Raw genomic sequence first — 27,578 nt, 5'->3', positions numbered from 1 at the left:
CTGTATATATGAACATTAGCCAACCGAGAAAGCCTTATCATATTTAATTAGCATAATAGGCCCTGATAGGCTTAATGAATTAATTCAGGCTTTTCCCTATTATTATTATTATTATTATTATTATTATTATTATTATTATTAGTTGCGCAAGCAGAGCGCGCAAGTAGGCCTACTAGTTTCACCCAGGACGATATTCGATGAGCAAATGATGGAATGACTACTTGTGCCTGTTACGGCAGTGGTGCCAGATTACATACATGTATAGGCCTACATAGGAGCATTACCTTTAATCCTCCCAACACTAAAACATAATTATCGTCATTACGTCACCATCGAAAACCAATTACACTCTGGCATTGGGTCCTTTAATCCACATCTTTATAAGTCATCATTGAGAGCTACCAGTTATACCCTAATGTCATATGCTGGGACGGTGCATAGTACGCAAAGTAACCACAGTATACCGCTAATCAATTTACAAATTACATATAGGCCTACATATACATAGAGGCATTTCCTTTAATCCACCCGACACTGATCGACATATACGTCACCATCGAAGGCATTGGGTCCTTTAATCCACATCTTTATTAAGTCATCATTGAGAGCTAGTACCCTGACGTCATTATTATAAATGTAGTTCATTATTATTATGCTTACAATGATAATAATTAATAATGACATTGATATAATTATTATTTAGGCTAATAGGCCTATTATTCATATGTTTAATATATGTTTTATTGTTGTTATTATTATGAATGCTGTATCTAAACAGTGTTTTGCTCATTGTGGTTGTGCCCATGGCACCGTCAGTCGATGTTTTCTCAAGTATGAGTTTGGTCCATTTAACAATTTCGCCCATGGCCACTTAACCTCAGTGCTACTAAGTGTTTTCCATGGCTGAGAAGAAGTGTGCTGCTAAATTCCGTTTCCCAGGCAACAAATTGACGAAGAGGAAGTTTTTTTTGGCATGGAAACAGTCAATAGCCTCCCCCCCACCATCTCTCTCTCTCTCTCTCTCTGAAGACGATATAATCCGTCGCACAACGGTGCCGCGCGAGTCAGAAAAGAAAAACAAATAGCAGACCTATACAAGCTCACAAGGTCGCGGCCGAGACGTGTTGTGAGCTTGTAGGTCTGCTATTTTTGGCGCGCGGCACCGTCGTGCGCTGTGTATAAATTGGGTTTATTATAATCTTCTTCACCTGCTGCTGGCGGTTATTTGTGACAGCCTCCACCCCCCCCCCCCCCCCCCTTTCCTGGAATCAAGGTTAGGATGCCCTGCCTAGCCCTAGTGAAGCAAAAAATGGAAATGAGGGGGCAGGCTACTTTACTGTATATTATTTGTTCAATATCTGTCTTTAATCCTTATCGTTTATGTAAAGTTGCATGACGTCTTGGCAAGGTGGGAAATAAGCTGTTATAGCTGCCTAATCAACTATTTCTGATTTAACTCGGATTTTAGGCTATGATAGCCTAGGACGTATTTAAAGTGAGCCCAGCATGACGATGGATTTAATCTCTAATCATAGGCCTAAACTAGAATGAAGAAACTAGTCTTTCCCACCCTAAAATATGTATAGGAAAGAATAGGTTTTATTAACGATTTCGTGCTCAAATAGAAATGCCGCAGTTGAACATATTTTGGCAGCAGATTAGTCTGGCATATGGCAGGCTAATATTTCGCCTATTGGCGAAATAAATCTCAAACTTCAATCCAGATTCCAGACTATAGCTATATTCTATTTGCCTCTGCAGGTTAGGCTATATTTAAAATATATTGGGCGACATAAATCTACCGGGAACGGACGCTCACTCTATCCACTGCAGAAAGCACCCCTATGGTCGGCGGAAAATGACATGGATCCTCTTACTACGATTGATAAGGTAAAATAAGAATTAATTCAATTTAATAAACTTTATAGGCCCGCGCTCTGTCGAGGGCACTATGGCTATAGAGGTTCATGCATGACCGGTATGTCGACTCTGTAATCTGTATAGGCCTACATGTTCGGTCCAGACCAGTGATGATCTCATGTTATGATCTCATCCAGATCAAAAGAGATAGGAGGAGAATGTAGGCTATATACAACAGCTATAGGACCATAAATGAACTGATGGAGAGTAGAATCAGTCCATCTGTAATCAGCAGTTGCAGCCAGTAGCCTACTAACTATTAAGTACATTTACTTAAGTATAAGCTACTTAAGTATACAGTTTTGATGAATTTGTGCTTTACTTGAGTATTTCAAATTTCCAATACTTCTACTCCACTACATCTCAGAGGCAAGTATTTTACTCAACTACATTTATTTGAAAAATGTAGTTACTATAGTTACTTTTATTATTATTACAAAACATACATTAAACAATACATTTCTGCTATTTGAAAATATTACATTAATACAATATTAAATTATTAATTCATTTTACATTATAGGCAAAGGTTGGTTTATGCTGACAGTATTCAAAAATAGAATATATTTTGAATGTTCCTAGGGAGTAAATGATTTGCTTTGTACATTATCTGAGCAGTTTTGAACTTGACCAGATCCATAAATGTATAAAGACACTTGGCACGTGTGTGCGCAATGTAAAAACAAATAATTATAATTATAATTGTAGAATGTAGAATTGTAGAATGACAGGACAGTGAACTAATACCACTATGCAGTCTAAATTAGTTTAGCACCTTTGAACACATAACTCTGACCTCCACCACCCCTCCTTTCTCTGTAAATATAGGCTACTGAGTTTTTTTGTTTTGTTTTACCGATATGTAATGTATTGTACAGTTAGCATTATGTATTACTGGAAAATTGAATACAATGGACCACAATGGAAACACTCCTCTGGACCTCAAACTTGTTATTAAAGTATTCAATCATTCAGTCAATCAAAATAAAAATGTATTAGTAATAGGATGTATTAATTAATGTATAGGCCTATTGTAATTTAATCTGAAATTCCTACATTTTCAGAGAACAAATTAAATAACGTGTTCTCTGTGGTTTGCGCTGCGTGGAAGCCAGGTGAATGGGGAGCCATGAGCTATCAGGCAAGGTCTCTCTGTAAACACCACACACCGTTAAATTAGCTGGATAATCAGCTACGGACAAGTACTTGGCACACATTCAACTCTTATCCGTAAATGGTCCTCTCCTCGTGCAAACCAAATCTCGAATGTGGTCCCCGTGTAAACCAAATCTCATTGTGTGTGTATGTTTGCGGATAAGGCCTATTCAAACATTTGTAGCCTGAGTCCTTAATTGACTGATACGATTATGGATTATTTTGGTCAAAAACAGCCTATCCAGGTTTAGGTTGTAAGGCATATATGATGACGATACTATTCAGGATCAGGATTTCTCCTGGTTTTATTGAGAAATGTAGAACCTGGTGGCAGGTAGGACACCTAGGCCTACTGCTTGACAAGTATAGTACTCCCAGAAGCTCAAGCAGAATATTCCCCAGCCAGTTAGGGATTGCCTCTTATAAGACCGGTAGAAGTTTGGTGACCGGGGTTCGAATCCCGTGTATATGACATGATGAAACTTACGGAATGCTGAGGCTGCAGCTGCAAGTTTAGTATAGATAACATGAGTATCTGAGTATTTGAGTGTGTGTGCATGTGTGTGTGTGTGTGTGTGTGTGTGTGTGTGTGTGTGTGTGTGTGTGTGTGTGTGCGTGCATGTGCGTGTGCGTGTGTGCGTGTGCGTGTGTGCGCGCGCGAATGTGTGTGTGTGTGTGACTGTGTGTGTGTGTGTGTGTGTGTGTGTGTGTGTACATGTCCAGATGGGGCAAGGGAGGTTGGAAAGGTGTGGTCTTCTGTGTGCACAGAGGCCACCACCATGCTCTGTGGCCAGCCCACTTTACCCGGACATAAAAACAGCTGAGGCTCTCATTCAATGGCATTCACAGTTCACTGGCTCTGCACACACACAGCACAGACACTCACCACACACCTAGATACACACCACAAGGCTCATCTAGAAGGCTAGTGAAGATGCCTTGTGTCAGCTCTAGCTTAGACCAGATGGTGCCGATGCCCTGCAGTTTCAGCTCTGTGGTTGAGACAATCCGCATGGTAAGACACATTTCTCACAGTGTTTTGTTAACAAGGGTCCATGCCATTTACTCTGATTTCGCAATTGTAAGTTGCTCTGGATGAAAGCATATCCGCTGCATTGTAAACTGTTCACACTAGAGGTCATAGAACCCTGAATTAAATGTTTCAGTGATCTGAACAGAAGCAGCTTTGGGTGAGAAGCTTTGTCTTAGAGGCTCATCTCATGCTGTCCATTTCGTTTAGAAAAGGTATTTGTATCTGAGATTTCAAAATGTCATTGAAGAGCTATAGCCTTTGTGTCATTGGGCATTACAGTGTTGCTTAGATTTGCTTGTATTATTACAACAATAGACAAGTCTATTGTATTGATCTGTACCTAAAGCCCTCTCCTATGCAACATATTGTTCTGTCTGTGGGCTACTCTACTACTATTCTTTAACCTCTGCACTTTTCTTCCATCTGTCAGTGTCCACACCTTGCTCAAATAATTTAAATTGTGCATATATCTTAAGACAAACGCATGCAACACATCAGTCACAGCTATAGAATGTGCCAACCAGTTGATTTGTGCTAAACAGCTGGTCATATGGTCTAATTCCCTCTCCTCACAGGTGGAGCAAATTCTGTCAGAGTTCAGGCTGAACAAGGAAGAACTGAAAGTAGTAATGAAGAGGATGCAGCGTGAGATGGAGAAAGGCCTGCGTGTAGAGACACACGAAGAGGCGAGTGTCAAAATGCTTCCCACCTATGTCTGCTCAACCCCGGAAGGATCAGGTAGACCCTCACTGCTTTAAGGCTCTGTCAGCTTGTTTCAGAGATTTGATTGTTTTGCAAACGTTACATCCCAAATGGCGTCTCTCATGCTAATATCCTGGCAGTGAAAGCTAGCACGTGCATTCACATCGATGATCCTATGTTCCGGTGTCAGAGGTGGGAGATTTCCTGGCTCTGGACCTGGGAGGGACAAACTTCCGTGTGATGCTGGTGAAGGTGGGAGAAGACAACGAGAGGGGTTGGAAGGTGGAGACCAAAACCCAGATGTACTCCATCCCCGAAGACGCCATGACGGGGACCGCTGAGATGGTCAGTCTTAAGCTTAATAGGGAGGCTGTCCTCACTTAACAACACACCTACCTGTGATCTGAGTGTGTGTACAAATGAAACTGTACACTCCCTGAGCTAAATGAACACTCAACGATTTTACAGTGTACACTCCCTCTATCTCTCCTTACACACAGCTCTTTGATTACATCGCAGAGTGTATCTCTGACTTCCTGGACAGACACCACATCAAACATAGGAAGCTTCCCCTGGGTTTTACCTTCTCTTTCCCCGTGCGGCACGAGGACCTGGATAAGGTGGGCTGTGGGAAGGCTGTCACGCCACCTGGAAACGGGTTGGACGACACTTTTTACAACAACTGTGTCACATACTTGTTATGTTTATGTTTATAATGTTATGACTACTATGAGAAATCCGTTGCCCTGTGTTTCATATGTGCTTGTGTTCCTGGAAAGTGGAAAGGGGAAGGGAGCATTTATTGGCCCCCAGGGGACGGAAAATTACTTTTACTGCTTCACCCATCAGATTGCTGCCCAGATGGCTAAGATAAGCACAAGTGGAGGAGCTATTATGTTTCTAAGCAAGTGCATTATAAAACATTGGGGCCCCTATTTTGCGCGGTGTCTTGCCTTATGACTAATCTTATTCGGCATTTGTTATTGTCTTTTTCTTGTTGTTGCTGCAAGCTCATAATGTGTTGCTTTACATTGGCTATTTTCACTATTTTAAAACAACAACAAAATGTCTAATAAGATTAGTCATAAGTAGGGGTGTCACGTTACACAGTATTGGGCTCACAATATCTATTATGATACAATGTTGTTTTATTATTATTTTTCCAATCATAATCAATAATGGCCATCATCCTCAGTTTAAAAGCTGTGGTAATTACCAACCAACTGTAGCCTAGTTATTGGTATATTCAGTGATTTCACTTAATTCAAAACATTTTTTTCCCTTTTTTTTTTGGATAATCCTCTCTACTATAGAGTGTGCTGACCATATAAGGAGTTCCTCCCTGTCCCCATTGAGCCCCTGGGGTCAAAAAACACTAGTTTCGGTTTTGGTGGCGGGTGCACAGAAAGCCTTCATCCAATCAGGATGGATAGGGGCCTTCCTCCAATCATGATCGAGTGGGGGCGGGCCTTGGTGCACTTCCCCCCACTGTAGAGTGCGTGCATATTGTGCACATCTTGTTACCGGGGCGGACCGGGGGGGGGTTTCCAAATCACCCAAATCACTGAATGCTCCTTTAACAACAGCTCGAACAAAATATCTATAATACCAGAGTGGTAAAAAAAAAAATTTTGGTTTTGATGCTATCGTAGATTAAATGTATATCTAATCACACACACACACACACACACACACACACACACACACACACACACACACACTTTTCTTCCCCGTGTTTACTGTACCTGTCAATAAAGGCAAAAAGAGAGACAGAGATTCATGAGGTTTCTGATCATCCCCCAGGGCATCCTACTGAACTGGACCAAAGGGTTCAAGGCGTCCGGAGCGGAGGGCAACAACATTGTGAACATTCTCAGAGATGCCATCAAGAGAAGAGGGGTACGTTGGGTCTTCCTTGTTACATTTATACAAGACTGTATTACAATATCTAAATTGAATATTACAATAGTCAGTGATGATCGTAAACGTGTTTCATTCAGGACTTTGAGATGGATGTGGTTGCTATGGTGAACGACACAGTGGCCACCATGATCTCTTGCTACTACGAGGATCGTAGCTGTGAAGTGGGAATGATTGTTGGTGAGGACGCATTCACATTGCACACACACCGACATGCGGAAAACGACCGGATTAAGGTTTGGCGAACATGCGTTAAGGTTGGCGACCGGATTAAGGTTGGCGAACATGCGTTAAAGTTGGCGACCGGATTAGGGTTGGCGAACATGCGTTAAGGTTGGCGACCGGATTAAGGTTGGCGAACATGCTTTAAAGTTGGTGACCGGATTAAGGTTGGCGAACATGCGTCAAGGTTGGCGAACATGCACTGCTCTGTGCTTGTGGTTATGGTTTGAGTACTGCACCCGGTCCATCGCACACACCCACGCGTCCCACTAGGACAACAACCTGTCCAACTACTCACGAATCCACTCACATGCACAGTGCACACGCACACAAGGAGTAAACGCAATTACATAAGCATGTTTGCACATGCATGTGTGCACACACACGTGCTCTAAATCTCCCGTCTTCCACAGGCACAGGGTGTAACGCATGCTACATGGAGGAGATGCGTACGGTGGAGCTGGTGGAGGGCGAGGAGGGCCGGATGTGTGTGAACACGGAGTGGGGGGCCTTCGGGGACCACGGGGAGCTGGAGGAGTTCAGGCTGGAGTACGACAGGGTGGTCGACGAGACCTCCATCAACCCCGCACACCAACTGTGAGTCATGCACCAGCACAAATGTTGCATGCATGTTTGACACTTTTAATTCAATAACAATGCACTGATGAATGAATTTAGGCATTTAGCAGACGCTCTTAACTCTTAAGGGGAAAACTTTTGGTCATTTTATCGTCTACTCAGTCTTATGTGAACACCCCGGACAGTTTTTAATATTTGATATTCATTTTAGCTTCCCCACCCCCGTCCTATACAAACCCATTATAACTTTAAACTCTATTTTAACCAAGATTCATCAAAAACACCCAAACCTTTTTCTGGTGACTGATTATTGTCCTTCTAATATGTGAGGGGCCCGTGTTTTTTCATTTACTGTTAATTAATTCATTCTTAATAATTATTTTGGACAAGAACCTCCTCTAGAAGGAGGCCGGAGGAGACATGAAAAATAATTATAACAAATAATTGAAAACAGTAAATGAAAACACGGCCCCTCACGTATTAGAAGGACAATATCGGTCACCAGAAGTTTGAAGTTATAATGGGTTTGTATAGGAAGGGGGCGGGGCAGCTAAAATGAATATCAAGTAACTTAAGAAAAATGTCCGGGGTTTTCACATATCTAAATATCTATACAACGAAACTATAAGTATACACTATAGAGTGCTATGTCTACATAATATGCTATCTAAACTACATAAGTTTAGCCTTTTCATATGCCCGTAAGGTCGTCGGTGCTATGGCAAGTCATTCATTCATTCATTCATGCATGCATGCATGGCAGGTGACCACATATACTACATGTTTGATGCTCTTCTCTCTCTCTCTCTCTCTCTCTCTCTATCTCTCTCTCTCTTATTTATCATCATTCGTTCAGCAATAATAAAATACTCACCTGAGCACACATGTGATGTCTGTGAGGTTGCTAGGCAACCAGTTGTTTTTCCTGTGGTTGGTTGTGTGTGATTGGTCAGAGGAACGTCAATGGTCAGTCAGGGGGGCACGGAGGGGGGAGGGGGGGGGGTCAGATTAATGTCCTCTCTCTCCAGCGTGCGCTATAGTGCCTGCGGCCCTAATGGCTGTTTACCTTTCGGCCCTCACATACTTAGACAGCCACTGTGACATAGGGATGTCTGTCCGGCTTCTCGTCGGCTCCCTCTTTGTTTCCCAACCCGCGCTGAGAAAGTTTTGTTTGCTCATGTTCTGTGACGCAGGTCGCCTTTTACCAGCACCTCTCCTTCGTAGCCGGTGTTTTGGAGGCCCCTCCCATCATGTCTTTGTGAGAGGGAGGATGACTGATTTAAGGAGTCACACCTGGCCTGAGTCAAACTAGAACTGGACTCAGAGCTGGGTGTGGCTGCGCACCTGTTGTGCATGGACTTGATCAAGGCACAACAGGTGCGCAGCCACACCCAGCTCTGAGTCCAGTTCTAGTTTGACTCAGGCCAGGTGTGACTGCTTAAATCAGTCATCCTCCCTCTCACAGTCTTCTTCTAATCTCTTATAACATAATTTCTCTCTCTCTCTCTCTCTCTCTCTCTCTCTCTCTCTCATGCTGTAGATTCGAGAAGCTGATCAGTGGGAAGTATATGGGCGAGTTAGTGAGACTGGTTCTGCTGAAACTGGTCAACGAGGACCTGCTGTTTAACAGTGAAGCCTCAGACCTGCTGAAAACCCGCGGCAGCTTTGAGACGCGTTACGTCTCACAGGTGGAGAGGTGAGTCGTCCTGACCGTGAACGCCTTAAGTGCAACTTGTGTGTGGCAGAGGCGTCGTTTCAGAAGGAAATAGGGTGTTTTGCGATTTCTAAAATAGCAAAAAAATTGTGGATCTATTCTACAAGCTCTCACCGCGTCGCTTGGTCATGCGTTGAGAGCTTCAACTATTTTCACTATTTTGTTTGGGGCGAAAAGAGAGAAAACATTTGAAAATGTTCGCCTATATAATGACAATCCCAAAATAGGGATGCCGAAAGTGGTTAACGAAGGGTTGCATTAAACAATATAAGACGTGTCTAACACGTGTCGCATGTAGATATACGGGCATTGCATGCAATAATAAACCAAATCTGATTAATCTGCTAAAGCAATTCAGCGTTGGGGTCAATAAGCATAAAAAGTGTTCTTTCGCATGTGCCGTGCCCTTCCTGTGAATCTCCTCAATGGCAGGTGAAAAGAAATGAGTGACGTGATGTTGTCTATACCCTGAAACATAAACAACTGTAGGGGTTAGTAAGCACCAGAGTAATATATTAAGAGAGTGGCGACACTAGCGTTGACTCCCATTGTAACAATGGAATGCGGAAGTGCTCATTCTATCTCCATGGGGTAGTTCCAGCCATAGGAGCAATGTTTGGAACTATAGCCCATGTAGGCACCCGCTTTGCGGCGAGATCAAAGTGTGTCGCTATACTCTCCTACTCTACACTCTGGTAAGCACTAAGCAGGGTGTGAAAGTTCACCTATAGCCCTCTCCCACATAGACACTCCCACTTAGACACTTTCCAGCCGGGCTCATTCATTCCAATGTAAATATCATGGATTTTACACATTAAATACTGGTTCGCTTTTGGAACCAGATCTTCAAAATCTCTTCCAAATCCGTCAACAAGGCCTGCCGTATGCACTGGAAAAACATGCGCGTGACATTTATTTTTAAAAACAATGTTCAATCATAACAGGAAAACTATTGGTGGAGAGGTTTGTCTAACCCATGTTACAGTATGCTTAGCTGTGATTGGACCATATCAGTTTGGGGAGGGGCTTAGCTAAATGTCTATTGGGGACTGGTATAACGACTAATGACTAAAATATCGGGGGTGGAACAAAACCAAGAAAAGAAACATGGAAAGATTGTTAATATTTCTGTTGTCATTGTCTTATTCATTAGTGACTCTGGGGACAGGAAACAGATTTACAACATCCTGTCTTCACTGGGCGTGCTTCCGTCAGAGCTGGACTGTGACATCGTGGGTCTGGTCTGTGAGAGCGTGTCCACGCGCTCGGCTCACATGTGTGGAGCCGGCCTCGCCGCCGTCATCAACCTCATGAGAGAACGCCGCTGTCAGGAGACCATGAAGATCACCATCGGGGTTGATGGTTCCGTTTACAAGCTGCACCCATGGTGAGGAGTCAAGAGAAAGGGAAACAAGACACACAGAGAGGTGGAGCATGAGGAAGGAAGCAGAGAGAGTGTCAGTGTTGTATGCATAGACATATAAAGGTATAGACGCCGCTTCCGGCTCTGGGGCGTGTGTTCTCGGGAGGGGGGCAACAATTTCCCGAGATTTCATACGTAGCATAGTGGAAGCGCGTTGCGTAACAGAAGTCCTGAAAATCCTGCTGTGATTGGCCAGTATACTAAGTAGTCACTTGAGTGGCAGCGAGAGACATGGCGGAGGCGCATGAGAGACGTCACTTGGGCAGCGTTCCTTCAGCACTTCCTCCGCATGGTTGTATCTATGGTTGTATGACAATCGGGGAGGGGTTAGGGTTATGATTTCACTAAAGTGGTGTATTTCGATTTGGCCTTTTGACTCAAAAGGCTTTCAGCTTTCAGGAGGGAACCAAAAATACACAGGGAATACATATTTTAATATTATAACCACATCTGGAGGTCTATTAGAGTACTCCATAGACACATACAAAACAGAAAAAGTACAAAAATCACGGCACTCCCTAACAGTAACACAGACACTGCAGCAATGGGCAGGCAAGAACAGTACAGTAAGAAAATGTTATATTATGTAGAAAACGACTATATGAACAATATTTAGCCTCATTAACATCTTCATTGTCTTATGATGGTCATCATCAGTATTGGTGCTATTGTTTAGTTATTGTTGCTACAATGTTGAGAGGAACCAAAACCAAAGAACGTCACAGTATAGTAATTTATGTAACTTGAACGCCCTCCATGTGTGACACGTATTACAGTATGGTGATAACCCTGTTGTTTCTTTCTCTCAGTTTCCAAGACAGGTTCCACAAAATTGTCAGAGAGCTAACGCCTCACTGTGACATCACGTTCATCCAATCAGAGGAAGGAAGCGGCCGTGGGGCGGCCCTTATCTCGGCGGTGGCCTGCAAGATGGCAGCGTGCATGATGGCGCAGTAAAGGAATCATGCAAGAAGTGGCCTTTGAACAGGGAGCAACGTGGACCTCAGTGACCTCTATAGGTCTGTGATGGTGATGTCCTTGTCCAGGGATGTACAATACCGCTGCAGCCTTTTCCAGGCTTTACTGAAGCAAGCACTTTGGCTGAGGGATTGTGCGCCAGTGTGTGCGAGGAAGAGCGCTTGATACTTGAAGGAGCAGACAAGAAACCACCGGCAACTTGTATTATAGATACCGATTTGTAGTATGATAAAAGGAGACCAATTTGTTCAGTATGTGTTTGTGAATATCTTAAATGGTTCCTTGTTGAACCCAAAAGAATTGGATTGGCAAGAAAGCTAGATGACAATCGCTGCTTCCTGGACTGAATAGAACATTTTCACAACAGACATTCTGACAGGTAAACACAGCTGAAGGTAATAACGTTTTTTAATTGGAGGGGTGGGGGGGGGGGATTTGAATGTAACAGCATAGCCCTGCCAGCTCATGAGCCAAATTTGTCCTCTTGCCAACTAAAGCCAAGGGTGGATTCCCCTTTGTATGAGCAGAGGTCTTTTGGTTTCCCACATGGGAGATCAGGGTTTGAATCCTGGGCGTTACATTGGTGTATACATAAGCCTAATATCTCCCCTGGCCAAGGAGAGGTTCCCCTTTGGATGAGGGGTACAGCTTAGTTCCCCACTTGCGAGAGCGGGCTTGAATCCTGGGTTTTACACCAGCATGGACAGCTCCTGTACAATTAACTTCATATTGTCACACAGAAACACCTAAATGAAACACAGCCACAGTTAACATTATTATTCTTCAGCTGTTTACCAGTCAAAATATCTGCATGGAAATAGGGTCCATTGCTTGGGTGTGGACGGACCATGTTTAAAATCAATGTATTCACTGATATTGTAATATACCAGTGCAAACTGGCAGGAAGATGCACAAGAAATGATTATTTTCTATGCTGATGTGACTTCAGCTTAGAGGTGTCATTATAAATAATAAATAAAAACTTCATTCAGTGTATTATGTATTGTGTTTCAAATATTTATTTCACACTGTCTAAAATAACAAGATGTTTATAACATTATGTTTAAGCTGGGAGATCTTGATTTTCATTTGCTTGACAATAAATTGTGCTTGTATGTGAATAAGCTTGACTGTAAATAAAATTGCGATGCCTTGATAATTTGTTGACCTATTTTAAATCAGTGCAGTATACTGTATGACAAAACACTACCTTTTTTAGGCTATGAGAAATCCTGCGATATTATCAAGATTCTGCAACAGAGAAATTTCACAGCAGAGCAGACTCAGCTGCTCTGTTTCACAGGGCTCTGTGGAGTTCCGTGTAGAACTGCCACGTTAAATGTAATTAATACACAAAGTTGTCTTACCACAAATCAAGAACAATGCACACGCATTGATTTCATTGAAGATGAAGCAGAGACAACAGCTGCCATTTCAGCGTCAGGTCACGTAGAGTGGTTAAACCAGGAAGATGGAATAATGCATGCAGGGTCCCAAAAACCAGTAAACAAACATGACCACTTCAACATAAATCATTTATACATGAGAGTCAGGAGACTGTAGCAGAAGAAAAGCTTATTCAACTTTCCTCCTACTACACACCTGTTTGTGATCCATGCATTAAAAATGAGTATTTTGTTAAAGCTAAATATTGTGGTATTTGATTAGTCTACTCTATACCACTCTTTTGTACAATAAATAAGGTACTATTTATCGTTCATCATTACAAATTTATTAAAATAAACAAAACAAGCACATAGTTGTGTACAGTGAACATAAACCTCATCTATATTGTAATACCATAAACTCACTACAAACTCTTTAAATTACATAAATAAGACAGAAAGTTAGCAACACAAAATACAATTGAAGTGTTATGCCATGTCATGACTCCGGAAAAGTAAAAACCCATACAGTAGCTTAAACAAGATAATCTAGTTTAGATTTTCTTTTGTGTAAAACTGGCATTTATAACAAAGTGATGTTAAGACATGTCTTCATAATGATTCGATTTCAAATTATATTGTCCTTGTTGGGTTTGAAACCACATTCCTTCAAGAACTCAATAAATAGCCTTCAATAGTGTGTCAATCACAACAAAGTGTACTTATGTAGTGTAGCATGTCGCTGTAACCTTCTTAAACTAATGGCCCGGAGAAGTGTCATGTCCATTGTCTAGTGTTATTGCTTGTGACAAAGTGGACAAGCCCTGGAATATGAGGAAAATGCTAACTGCAGATGCTTCATGCAACTGGATGGATCAAGCACAGCTCTGTTCTGCTCTCAATTCATAATTAATCACTTACACAAAGTCACCTTGCATAGTCCCGTGGGAGGCAAATCTCAATGATTGGGGCATGGGACACAAACTAAGGCTTGATCACCCTTTAGCTGGCCACCTTTGATGAGGGTGTATAGTGTTGGAAGGCCGAAACACCCGCTGATTCAAAGGCACACTACTGAGGAAAATTGACATCATACCCTAGTTAAGAAATACACCTCCTAATGCCACTCTTAACATCAAGGCAATCTCATGTGAGCCCCCACACCATCTATTGGCACAATGGACAGTATTAACATCACGTCCCGTGTTTTATGATTCTCAGTCTACACATTAGTAAGTGCTGTGCAAATGGACCTTTGGAGAAGTAATACAATCTGCTGTGAAACTTCATTCCTTCACAAGAAAGACTCATAGTAAGATGATTTCATCTAACCTTACCTTATTGTTAAATATGTCATCAGTCACTTTGATTAATTGAGCAGTGTAGCAATGCTAAACTATGGTGATCAGGCTCTTTTGTGTGTATATATTAATACATACATATATGTACGGGTCACTCACATTAATTTCCCATAGTAAATGAATGGGGCATTCAAGCTCAAGTCATGAGTGACATCGCCCCTGCTGTTTGGAGTGAGCACTGCAGTTAAAATAAGAGCCACTGGATGGCAGAAGAGTACTTTCTTCAGTTTTCCATCAGCGGGACTAATGATGTTAAAATGTAAAGTTAAGTGTGTTATCCAGGTGTGTAATAATTAACACTGTACAGACTCATGGTCCAGTAAGGCCTGCCACTAACTTGACATCTGGGGAGCCACTCCCCAGAGTATATTTTTGTGTCTCCCACTCTGCGGTTCCATGGACTTCTATTATGGACCCAAGAGTGTGACTGCGGACCAGGCCTCTTCACAGAGCATGGCCATGGATTGCTACCACATTATATTATACCACTTACACTGTATATTATCTTAACATTCTTATTGCGACTGAAGGTCGCAGTTAACTATGGAAACGAGTGTTTCCCGTTAGTTAGTGTGTCGGGCACCATATATGGTGCCCAGGTCTCGTGACATCATCAGGGATGGAGATGTAAATGTAAATGTGACCTGCTGTCGCAGCTAAGCCCATATATGGAGATCCCTGATGTCATCACCATTGGCCAGCCGGCGAAAACTAGAGTTCTCAACAGGCCCGAAAATTAATCAAACCCTGTACACTCAAGAGAATGTCCCCGCTGCCACCCTTAGATCTCTATATACTGTATGGAGCTGACCTGTTCTGACATTCCATATGTTGATCTGATCTCATCAAACCCTGTACACTCAAGACATGCTCCTTATATGGCCAGTACATAATTAATTCCATGTTGATCTGACCCCCCATGCCAAAGAGCCAGCACTCGCCCAGAAGTCTGCCGTCAACGAGGCGGATGTGTGCTTCTCGCCCTCAGGCGTCTTACTGGTATTATACCACTATATATTTAATTATCTAACATAATTGTTAAACCATATTATAATATAATCGTGCATTTTTACATGTATTATAATTGCTATTACCACTACTTGTACTTGCCTGTAACTCCCTCCCTTGTCTCTCCTTCTCTCTCTCTTTCTCCCCCCCGACACGGCCAAGGCAGATGGCCGTCCCACCTTAGAGTCGGGTTCTGCTTGACGTCTCTTCCAGTTAAGGGGGAGTTTTTCGTTACCACTGTCGCAAAATTGATTGCTCAGGGTGGGATCTCTGTCGGTTCTCTGCTCTACATGTAAAGTGTCTGTGTCTGTGTGTGTGTGTGTGTGTGTGTGTGTGTGTGTGTGTGTGTGTGTGTGCATGTGTGCGTGTGTGTGTGTGTGTGTGTGTGTGTGTGAGACACTCCACTTCATGATGTGATCTCAATGACTTTGATGAAGGGGAGAGGCTTGTTGGAAGAGGAAGTGGAGGGTTTCAGAGGTTTGCTGTGGAAACAAAAAGGAATGAGATTCCAGTGGACCAGCGTTTTATTTTCATAAACATACGGTTTTTGATATTTAGTTGACTAAGACTAAACTAAGACCAAACAATTTCAGGTGACTAAATATGACTAAAACTAGATGGTGACGTGTTCAAAAGACTAAGACTTAAGTCGCATTCACACCTGTAGTTCAGTAGACTTGGTGCGATTGGGGGGTTGAAGTTGCATCATTGTTACATTTTTAATTTGCTGCGTTTGGCGTTCACACTGCACTTTGTCAACCGCAGCAGGACACTTTATCAATGTGTTCAATTCATAAACTACACAGTAAAATATACAGTGTTAAAATCACGGTATACTTCCAGTAACAGTTAGGATGGATGCAGGGGGTGTGTCGGGGACTGGACGTTACTGTGTGTTCGTGTGTGTGTGTGTGTGTGTGTGTGTGTGTGTGTGTGTGCGTGTGAGTGTGACTGTGCGTGCGAACGTGCGTGTACCTGTAAACAATGTGTGGGTTGAGCTCTGATGACAGATATGAGTTTGACCTTTGACCTTCCAGGAAGTAGTCCATCTGGTCGTGCATCTGGCGGTTCTGCACGTGGAGGAAAGATTAATTATCACTTAGTTATGCCGCACCTTCCATTAATTAAGCCGGCCCTGGTGAAACTACAAAATGGCCAACACTGCTATGACCGGATGTACTTTAGCCTCATGACAGACCCACACAGTGCTATGTATGGCCTGATGTAGCCTCATGACAGACCCACACAGTGCTATGTATGGCCTGATGTAGCCTCATGACAGACCCACACAGTGCTATGTATGGCCTGATGTAGCCTCATGACAGACCCACACAGTGCTATGTATGGCCTGATGTAGCCTCATGACAGACCCACACAGTGCTATGTATAGCCTGATGTAGCCTCATGACAGACCCACACAGTGCCCATCAAACCAAATGTTTCTCACCTCGGACTCCAGAAACGCTACCTTCTCCTCCAGCTCTCTGATCACCCGGTCTCTCTCCTGGATCACTGTTCGAGAGTTCTGCAACTGCACGCAACGCACGCACGCACATACACACACAACATATGGTTGGACATGATAGAAGATAGACACGATACCTAATAATAATGAACTAATAGATGAAATGCATATTTATGTCATGTGTGTGTGTGTGTGTGTGTGTGTGTGTGTGTGTGTGTGTGTGTGTGTGTGTCACCTGTTCAATCATGTGTCTGACTTTCCTCTGCTGACTCTTCAGCATGTCGTCCAGGTGGTGAATCTTCTCCTTCAAGATGGCCACTTCCTGCTCCAACTGCTCCGCCCTAAACACAATACAACTGCATTCATTAACAATACAGCTGTATACGCATACAGCATGAACAATGCAAACAATATAACTGCATTAAAAAAACAATACAACTGTATACGCATACAGCATGAACAATGCAAACAATATAACTGCATTAAAAAAACAATACAACTGTATACGCATACAGCATAAACAATGCAAACAATATAACTGCATTAAAAAAACAATACAACTGTATACGCATACAGCATGAACAATGCAAACAACATAACTGCATTCAAAAAAGGAAAAGCAGCACCCTATGCTGTTTTTTGAGCGGTGCCTGACTGCTCCAATGACGTGTCTGTGTGTGTGTGTGTGTGTGTGTGTGTGTGTGTGTGTGTGTGTGTGCGCGTGCGTGCGTACTCACCGCTGTTCCGCCTGCACGTGTCCCTCCTCTGTGGTCCGTCTCAGGTCTTGCAGTGCGTCCTCGCGCTGGCGGACGGTGTCCCGCAGGGCGGCGCTCTCCTGCTCCATGCCTGCCAGCAGCCTGTGGAGCTCCTCCAGCTGCTGCGCTCTCCTCCCACTCTGCTCCTCGCTGCTCCTCAGCGCCTCCTCCTGGTCAGACACACGCTGGCGCAGCGCGGTGCCCTCGGCCTGCGGGGGATAAACAGGCAAACGTTGATCAAAATAACAATCCTTCTACATTCTGTATTGTGGAGTCTTCTTGTAATGCAGATGTTTAACAATAATTTAACTCTTGAGAGTGTAAAATGAAACCAAAAGGACCCTTACGGGTCGATTGAGGTTTTTATTGAATTATTATGAAAGATCAACGTCTTAATTAGCTCCCGGTTGCTATAGCTATAACTAAACAGGGAATGAATGGACCAGAAACAAGTTGGCCTCGCCCATAGACTTCAATGATGGCTGGATATTTTTAAGATATATTTTGGGGGATTTTTCTGCCTTTATTGATAGGTTGAAAGTAGACTGACAGGAAATGGCCATCTGACTGAGTTCTGTTGAGTCAGTACATGGTGTTCCATTGCAACGCTTCATTGCTGGCTCCGTATTCGAATACAAGCTTCTAATACTCTGAAACTCTGAATTGTGTCTGTCTCATTATGTTGTTCAACTGTGTTATGTGTGCTCTCCGAAAGATTCCACAACAACCCCCAGAACACAATTCTTCTCTTCTTGGGGCACACACATTTTTCAGATGGGGATCCGCGGCCAAATACATATCATTTTGAGGGTCGTTGGCACACAAAAGTTTGAGAACATAAAACAGGGTTTAAGTGGTTCAACCGGTGTTTGGTTGTTTGTGTGTGTCCGCGTGTGCATGTACGTGTGTGTGTGTGTGTGTGTGTGTGTGTGTGTGTGTGTGTGTGTGTGCGTGCGTGTGCATGTGTTACCTGCAGTCTCTCCCTCTCTTCCAGATGTGTTTTCTCCGTGTCTTGCAGCTGTGCGTACAGACGTTTGCTGACCTCCCTCAGTCTCTCTGCTTCCGCTTCCTGTACAACACACATAAAATAACCTTTATTTAAAACAGGGAAAATTAACACTTTCTATCTAACCTTTAATAAACCAGGGAATTCTGTGTTAAATACTGCTCCACTGTATGTCTACAGGTATACATAACAGTATTGTAAGTTTTACTCCACTACAATTGACATGTTTAGTTACTAGTTACTTTGTAGATTTTGATTATTAATGCAATAACAATTTAAGACCTTTTTATTTTTTTAAGCGGTTTGACAAGTTTTTACACATTTGGGCACTTTTACTTTGGTACCTTTTTCAGTACATTTTAATTATAGGCCTTTATTGTTTTATTTCTTTCTTTTTTCTTAAATAGTTATCCCACAATTTTTTGTAACACATTTTTTCACCCAGTGTCAATTGTCTAATCTAATACTGGGCGCTACACTCAAAATCTAAATATTATATAGTTAATTACTAGTGAGTACAATGTATAAAATGCCATAAAATGGCTAAACATTTACACCCGGTTTCGTTTGTATGATACAGCATTAAGAAAGCTGGTTTGACCAGTTGACTAGTGACCAACTGGGTTGACCAGTGACCAATCCCCCAAAAGCAGGAAAAATGCTGGCGCATGAGTCGTGCAGGAGAAATGGTCAAATAAAAGGAGTCTCTTGCGAAATGCAGGAGGGTTGGCGTGTATGTTATTAGGATATGAGTACAAAAAGGTGTACTTGCCATTAGTACTAGAGTCTTTCTTTCACAAATGAATGACCATAGCCTATGGCAGGGCCTATCAAAATAAACTAGTGTGATAACGTCACGACTGATTGTCATCTGTGTGTGTGTGTGTGTGTGTGTGTGTGTGTGTGTGTGTGTGTGTGTGTGTGTGTGTGTGTGTGTGCGTGTGTGTGTGTGACATCATGAGACCGCCTGAGGCTGAGGCAGGGTGTATCATTTTACCAAACACACAAATTCTTCCAGAAACAAAAGCAGTGTGATGATGAGGATTGGCCCTGCACACACACGGACGCATGCACGGACGGACGGACGGACGCACGGACGCACGCACGCACAGACAGACAGACAGAGCAGCTAACCTGTGTGTCCAGTTTGGGTTTATCAGGTGCAGGTGTGTGTTTGGTCCTCTGTGAGAGAGAAGAGAGAGAGAGAGAGAGAGAGAGAGAGAGAGAGATGTACTCTGACCATGATCACTCATTTCTATTCAGTATTTATGGGTATAAATGACCCATACATATAATAATACTGGAGTATTTCCTATTTTCTATATTTTGCTATATCACACACACACACACACACACACACACACACACACACACACACACACACACACACACACACACACACACACACACACACACACACACACACACACACACACACACACACACACACACACACACACACACACATTTTTAGAATGGGTTAAGTGAGTACTTCTTCCATCACTAATACTATGCCGTTTCATGGAAAACCAACCTTATTCTTGGCTGCCATGTGCTCCCGCAACGTCTTCAGGCTGTACCTCACCTAAACACAAATAGTCCATTCATTCAGTAATGGAGGCAAGTGAAGATGGATTGATTTAGTTTCGAGAAACATACTGTAAACACAACTGTTTATGTATTTGTGTGACATGAGGCCAAGTGGAATTAATATATATTATCGTTATTATCAGTGGCCATTTGAGGAGGCTTGTGCTTCAATTCCAAATGTATTTTCAAGCTTAAAGCGGCACTATGTAACTTTCCTCTTCTGTATTCCCCCTGATTTGTGTTGACATTTTTAGCATTGCCGGCCTGCTTGCTCAGGGGATAAATTGAATCTCGACCATCAGGTCAAAATGCGTGTCAGATCCTGTGTCCAGGTGAGACATGACCTTTGACACACTCAAAATGTAGAAGAGCAGAGACAATATAAAAAAAGTTCACACCAACCTCCTGAATGTGTGAAACTTCATCCGAAAGCATTTTGAGGCTCTGTTGGTGTCTGTACTGCTCCTGTCTAGACGCTTCTAGGTACACCTGACACACACACACACACACACACACACACACACACACACACACACACACACACACACACACACACGTTAATACTTTGTTATACAGTACTGAACCAATAACTAAATAATAACTGAATTGGATCCAGTGGCACACAGGTCCTTTTAATGTTTTTTTACGTTTCCAGAAAAGTAACGCTTTGTTACTTGGCCAAATATGTTTCTTTTTAAAAGCTACTGGTATGAACTAGGGATGGGCGTTTGAGTGTTATGTGCTGTTAACTGTAAGGTGATAGGTGACGTCATATTTTTATGACATACAGCTGTGGAAAGATCAGATATGCGTAACTGACGTCAGTAGAAGCAAGCTTGCTAAGCGTCTCTCTTCACGCAGAGGGAATAAAGTCACACACTCCTCTATCTGTCTGGAATGTTTTTCACTGCCTTCTGGGTTCCCAGAAGTATCCGTATCAACTGTTATCTAAGAGCAACGCCTTTTGTTGAGGGGCGCTAGCCTCTCCTATGCCCAGCTTTCCGGGTTTGTGAAAACACAAACATTGGCTTCTGATTGGCTGATCACCCCATAGTGACGATTTGATTGGCTGAGCAAAGTACATAATGAAGATAAAAGTGAGGGCAGAAAAGTGAGGACGCAAATTGTGATTGGCCAGAATGAGATGATGACGTGTACAGTATGATGATGAGAGTGCCTCTCACTTCACACAGGTGTGATTTTTGGAAACATTTTGATTTCTGGCAAAACATGTTAAATACAGCTTCAGTTTGTCTCACAGTGGGTCTCAAAGTCCGTCTTTCAGCACATAACCAAATACAAACAGATTGTTTTTATTTTATTTTGTGAGGATGAGGAGGACATGTTGGAATGTCAATCAATGGAGCAACTTATTGACGATATCTTGCAAATTCAGCATCTTCTGAATCACCTGAAAACACATGGCAATTGCATCGTCGGCGCATCTGTTTTGAGTTGACGATATGCAAATGTCCACGGATCCAGCGAGGCAGGTAGCGTGGACTAAATGTAGTCTCTCACCAGCCTCTCAAAGCATTTGCTCACTATTGGGGTGAGGGCGACAGGTCTCCAATCATTAGAGCATGTCACCTGGAAATGCTTGTGGATGGTGGGCACAATGGTGGACATTTTGAAGCCTTTGAGGACCACAGCCTGGGAGAGGAGGATTAAAAATGTCTGGGATCAGAGGCGCCGATTTATGCTGGTCGGTGCATTCCCAGTGGGTGCTCGTCATCTCCTGTGGGTGCTCGAGCTCCCTTCTTAAATGTGTGTCAGGGCCGCGAGGGGTCGAGAACGGGAATTGTACGAGCCAAAAGAGGCTGCAGTCTATATATGGGCACAAAAGGGGATATGCCCATATATGGGAAAAAAAGACACCAGGGTTATACAGTCATATCAGTGGGAGGGTGGTGTGACGTAGGTGTGCAGGCCACGTAGCTAGTTATATAAATAGTTGCAGGCACTGCTTGAACTCTGATGAAAATCAGTGTTGATTTTGATCTCCAACTATCTTCAATACTAGAAACTTACCATCACCCAGTTCCTATACTTAATAAATAGAAGTAAAGACGCTAGAGCCATGGACTTACTACGGATTTTCTCCTGCCTAGCTTTTCTAAGTGCTGCCCATTGCTGTGGCTCACCTGCCATCCCACCGGTAATATCGGGATACTCCCCCCGTATTATCAACGGTGAGGAGGCTGTGCCACATTCCTGGCCGTGGCAGGTGTCATTGCAGCGCTCCACAGGCCGCCACTTCTGTGGCGGATCCCTGATCAACGAGAGCTGGGTTCTGACCGCTGCTCACTGCACTGTCAGACCGTCTGACCGTTTGATCCTGGGCCAGCACGACCGCCTCTCCAACACAGAGGACATCCAGACCATGAAGATTGGAAAGGCAATCCCCCACCCCGACTGGAATCCATACACCATAAACAATGATGTCCAGCTGATCAAGCTTGCCAGCCCTGTCAACTTGGGCATGCACGTGTCCCCCGTTTGTGTGGCTGAGACTAGTGACAACTTCCCTGGTGGAATGATGTGTGTGACCTCTGGATGGGGTAGGACCAACGTCAACTCTGCGGCCCCTGCCCGGCTTCAGCAGGCTGCCCTCCCCCTCCTCACCAACGAGCAGTGCAAGGAACACTGGGGCGACGAGATCAGTGAGCAGATGATCTGTGCCGGGGCCTCCGGAGCCTCTTCCTGCTTTGGTGACTCTGGTGGCCCGCTGGTCTGTGAGAACGACGGGGCCTGGACCCTGGTTGGTATCGTCTCCTGGGGCAGTGGAAGCTGCAGTGTCCGCTCACCTGGTGTATACGCCCGTGTCACTGAGCTGCGTACCTGGATAGACCAGACCATCGCGGCCAACTAAACCAGTCAGCGTTGTCATGCTCAAACAATATGACTCCAAACTGATTCAACCCCCCAAATTAGTAGGGCGATTTCACAGAGGGAACATCAAAAAGGTTCGAAGGGTCATTCACATTATGATGTTTCGTACCCGAGTATACTTTTCAACTGTAATGGAGATAAACAATGTCATGTGACAGAAGAAGAGTTGGGAGTGAATAATAAAGTTTGACTGTTCCTGACATTTTCTTGCCCACGCAGTGACAAAACAAACAGTTAAATAAATAAAGATAAAAAGGTGTCATTTGATGGTGCTTGCACACCTTTCAGGAACCAGTTGTAGCACCACTTTTGAGCTATATGAAATGATTGATTGACTGAATATTTGTATTACCAGTTTGCAAAAAATACATTTAGTTAGCCGTCTGTGTCTCAAACGAATGTCTCAGTTAAATGAGAGTAGTGGGCAGGCCTGTCCACCGGCCAACCCCTTCGGTCACCTGGCAATACTCTGAACCTCTCTGTCTGACCTAGCACCGCCCAAGGCCACACCAGCCGCCAACAAGAGGTCGACAGTCTGGGACGTGGCTGAGCGGTGTAGGCCTACTGTCTATCCCTCTATAAATAAAAAAATATATATAAAATAAATAAATAGTCGACTCCCCCATCAGTCCCAGGCCAGCATCCAGGAGGTAGGCCACTCCTTCAATCTCAGGACTCACACTGGGCAGACATTAGTCATGAAGACCTGGGAGCAACAGGCCCTGTCAGGCTCAAAATGAAGGGCAACACCATCATGATGCAGAAAAATCAGCAGCGACTGAAGATGCTGGGGGGTTGCACCAGCTCCACCCTCCTCCTCTTTTGACGTCATCTCCTCTTCTTTTGTTTTGTTGAGCGGTGCAGCCGCTCCAATGCACAGCTTTGAGTGTATCTGTCTACCTGTCACCCACACTGGCACAAAAATGTCGGCCTAAAAGTGTATTGATACCTGCCAACCAGCGCTGCCTGGGTAAACAATATTTACACTTTTAAATTAACGGTACACACATAAACCAATTAACGGTTTATGTTATTATTTTTCAAACGTAAAAAGGTGACTTGGTTTCCGTCTGTTAGAAAGTTACTGTATTTGAACGCCGTAGTAAAATGTAGTGCATGTGATATATCTTGGTTAAATAAATATAAAAACAATTATCGCAATTATACTATTAATAATATAATGCCATTTAACACTTATTGCACATTAATGAATGGTTCATTGGTCCGAAACACAACAATCCACCTCAAACCCTAACCTAACCTAACCATAACCGCAAGCACGGGAGCAGGCGCTAGTCCGAGGTGCGGACGCATGTCGAACCAATGCCCTGTCGGACCACAGTATGCCTCCCAATGGATCCTCGTGGTTTGAATGAGGAACTCAACATCAAACCGTTCTTGTAACTCAGGTTTTAAAATAGGTTGTGTGCATCCTCATTTTTTATCTGTATTGTGTGAATATATTGACTGTTTTGAAGTGGGTCTTCACTCCTCTATATGCTTCATATATTTCAAATGTTATAGTTTTACATGTATACTAGTGGACATGTGTTATGAATGGGGGACTAGTATTTGATGTATGTTGATTTATTTGTTCTATTGGGAGCATCCTTATCTGCATGGCTCTCCTAGACAACGCTTGCTGATCTGACATACTTTATCATCTTTGATCAGGCTAATTGTTTCATTAACCACAGGGTCTGTGAAAACATAGATAATTTTGTCACTTTGTAATCTGAGTACAGTACAAGTTTTGATGGGATGTGCGTGCACCGCCTGAACTGCTTCTAAACATGACAACACCCACCTTGATGACCTCCTTTGGTGGTTTGACGGGCTCCGTGTTCAGAACTGTTCTCTCATTGGCTGGCTGCACCAGAGCTGTCCCGTCATTGGATGGCTGCACCAGAGCGAACGCTCGTCCAATGGGCTAGACAAGCCAGAGTAAAGAGGGGTGAGGTTGGAGCAGTAACACGAATTTGAACCCATTAAGACTTTCTAAATCCTAATAGCTTTCTGAAAAACGTATGCTGCTATTTTTGAATAGCCAAGTATACAAGTTCTGTATAAAATGATGGTTAAAGTGGTTAAAATCCAAAATGACACAGACGCTTTCCCAGTTGTAATGGGTGAAACAGTCCATCACAGCACTGATTTCCACGGTAACAACGCGTCACATCTCTATGCATTGTTACCTTGATGATCAGTGCTTTTTTCAGAAAGCAACGTTGATCCAATCTAACACATTGTGTGTGTGTGTGTGTGTGTGTGTGTGTGTGTGTGTGTGTGTGTGTGTGTGTGGGTGTGTGTGTGTGTGTGTGTGTGTGTGTGTGTGTGTGTGTGTGTGTGTGTGTGTGTGTGTGTGTGTGTGTATGTGTGTGTTAGGGCATTAAGTCCACTAGTCGACCTTATTGGTACTAGTTGATAAGAAGAAAAAATAATAATAATATATAATCGGGGAAATATCTTTTCCCCGATTTTGTATATATTTTTTAAATATATAATAACAATATATATATATATATATATATATATATTTTATATATAATAATAATACAAAGTTTTTACATTACATAATAGGTGGTTAAACAACTAGTCGACTAGTAAACTAGGCAACTAGTGATTTGTGTGCTCTTATAGGTCTGCAACTCTTTGAGTGTACGCATGGAACCAAGGAGTCCTTGAATTGAAAATGAGAACAACAACATCTGCAGGGTGGAGAAGCAAAAAGCAGAACAGGGTTATGTAACATGTGGAGACTCCCTGTCTTCCCCATGGACCCCTTCATATCTCAGTCTGAACAATGGTTGTGTGTGTGTGTGTGTGTGTGTGTGTGTGGTGTGTGTGTGTGTGTGTGTGTGTGTGTGTGTGTGTGTGTGTGTGTGTGTGTGTGTGCGCACGCACTCACTCGTGCGCACACACACACACACACACACACACACACACACACACACACACACACACACACACACACGTGCGCACGCGGAAGGAATGACCACTATGTTGTTCTGTCCATTCTGTCCATTCTGTCCATTCTGTCCATTCTGTCCTGTCCTGTCCTGTCCTGTCCTGTCCTGCCCTGTCCTGTCCTGTCCTGTCCTGTCCTGTCCTGTCCTGTCCCGTCCCGTCTTGGACTGATGGAGAGCTTGACTTTTGTTAATTGTTCTATACAAGCTGTCGTGTCGATGGGCTATTTCCACTTTTTTCTTTATTTTTTTAATCAATTGTGTTCTTTGTATAATTATGTTATTTGTCATAATAGCCCCTGTGTAATACGTTTACAAACCTTACATGCATTTTTTATTCACACGTTCCAATATTTAATGCAAAAAAGCAAAACAACAACAACAACAACAACAAATTTGTGCGACGTCAAGTAAAATGTCATGATGGTGAGACTCGGAGAGGCACGCCCACAGGCTCAGTGTCAGCGCTTTCTTTCCTATAAATATTGGTATTTGCGATTTTCAGGCTTGTTTCTAAAGTGCCTTTAATATTTCCTTATTTTTGGCTGGCTTCCTAATGTTGTTTATTCCAGTGGTTCTCAAACATTTTCAAATCAAGGACCCCTAAATTAATACGTATTTGTACACTTCAAACCCCATTTTGACCATGTTAGACTCAATGAAAACACACATCCCAGTTTTCTGTGTAAAATAATATTGAATCTAGCAACGTATTAACTGTCTGGGGTGCAGAGTAGACAATTGACAAATGACCCCAGAAGTGTTTTAAACCTTAAGGTCATGCCTTTTTGCATGCATAAGGTGTCTCCTGGATGCTCTGTCCACCTGTCTGTCCTGTCTACTAAGTACAGAGGTAGAGTAAGTGATTTTTTGTTGTTAAAATAAGCATTAAATACAGTAGGACTATATTCCGATTCCATTGCTGAGAGTAACAGGAGCCTCCATGTGTCTCTAGTCTCCAGGTCTTTAGTAAACTGCAAATTAATTTTCAGGTCAGTGTATTGAATCAGGAGAGAGCTCTCACAGGACACAAGATAAACAAGTGTATTTGGAAGTGATGAAATTAAGAAATGAGCAGACCATTTTTTTAAACTGGAACACTGTACACAATTTAAGATGATAATCTGAAAGTGTATTTTTCATTTATTGTTAAAGTGCTGGAGAGATATAGGGAGACACCTGTTACTGAACAAACACTATAGAAACCATGAGATTGGTGAACCAAAACAAGTGAAACTTAACTTAAGTGAAAAACAAGGCTGCGAGCTGTTGTTTACCTTGTCTCCTGGTGGCTGCCTGTGCTCCTGCAGAGTCAGTCTCAGTCTCCGGCAGTTGTCCTGACGGAAGACAAGCAGAAAGATGACTTATAAGACGAAGACAAGCCACACAGAAAGCCTCGTGAACAGACACAAGTTGGACTGAGGAGGAGAAGGTGACTCATATACTGGATGCATGGTGAGGACTGAGGAGACAAAAGAGGGGGCTTACTGGAGACAGACAGCCA

The 27,578-nt window shown here is 43.1% G+C and overlaps 3 protein-coding genes across 3 annotated transcripts in view; 2 read left to right on the top strand and 1 right to left on the bottom strand.

Moving 5' to 3' along the window:
- Positions 1-4,009: 4,009 nt before the first annotated feature.
- Positions 4,010-12,484, top strand: gck (glucokinase (hexokinase 4); the record flags this gene model as incomplete). Its single annotated transcript, XM_080765014.1, has 10 exons — positions 4,010-4,090; positions 4,684-4,846; positions 5,001-5,155; positions 5,311-5,430; positions 6,614-6,709; positions 6,811-6,910; positions 7,366-7,549; positions 9,072-9,227; positions 10,399-10,632; positions 11,478-12,484. 10 exons carry the CDS (start codon positions 4,010-4,012, stop codon positions 11,623-11,625), a joined length of 1,437 nt encoding a protein of 478 aa, XP_080621140.1. The 3' UTR covers positions 11,626-12,484.
- Positions 12,485-13,355: 871 nt separating this feature from the next.
- The window catches only part of LOC308317452 (tuftelin-like), a 21,037-nt gene continuing 6,814 nt past the window's right edge, over positions 13,356-27,578 (bottom strand). Inside the window, exons 2-12 of the mRNA XM_080766458.1 lie at positions 27,352-27,411; positions 24,916-25,038; positions 20,619-20,705; positions 20,161-20,211; positions 19,761-19,808; positions 18,591-18,689; positions 17,603-17,829; positions 17,101-17,206; positions 16,848-16,931; positions 16,376-16,470; positions 13,356-15,882 (exon numbers count right to left, since the gene is read on the bottom strand). Of these exons, the coding sequence (XP_080622584.1) occupies positions 15,807-15,882; positions 16,376-16,470; positions 16,848-16,931; positions 17,101-17,206; positions 17,603-17,829; positions 18,591-18,689; positions 19,761-19,808; positions 20,161-20,211; positions 20,619-20,705; positions 24,916-25,038; positions 27,352-27,411 (1,056 nt within the window). The 3' untranslated portion in view covers positions 13,356-15,806. The remainder of the gene's footprint in view (positions 15,883-16,375; positions 16,471-16,847; positions 16,932-17,100; positions 17,207-17,602; positions 17,830-18,590; positions 18,690-19,760; positions 19,809-20,160; positions 20,212-20,618; positions 20,706-24,915; positions 25,039-27,351; positions 27,412-27,578) is intronic.
- LOC308316818 (chymotrypsin A-like) lies at positions 22,297-23,088 on the top strand (the record flags this gene model as incomplete). The annotated part of the gene is made up of 1 exon (XM_080765606.1): positions 22,297-23,088. One exon carries the CDS (start codon positions 22,297-22,299, stop codon positions 23,086-23,088), a length of 792 nt encoding a protein of 263 aa, XP_080621732.1.

The sequence above is a fragment of the Protomyctophum bolini genome (assembly GCF_963924005.1).
Source record: "Protomyctophum bolini genome assembly, chromosome: 6".
NCBI lineage: Eukaryota > Metazoa > Chordata > Actinopteri > Myctophiformes > Myctophidae > Protomyctophum > Protomyctophum bolini.
The sequence above is the reverse complement of the archived record's forward strand: the minus strand, read 5'-3'. Positions and strand labels throughout refer to the sequence as shown.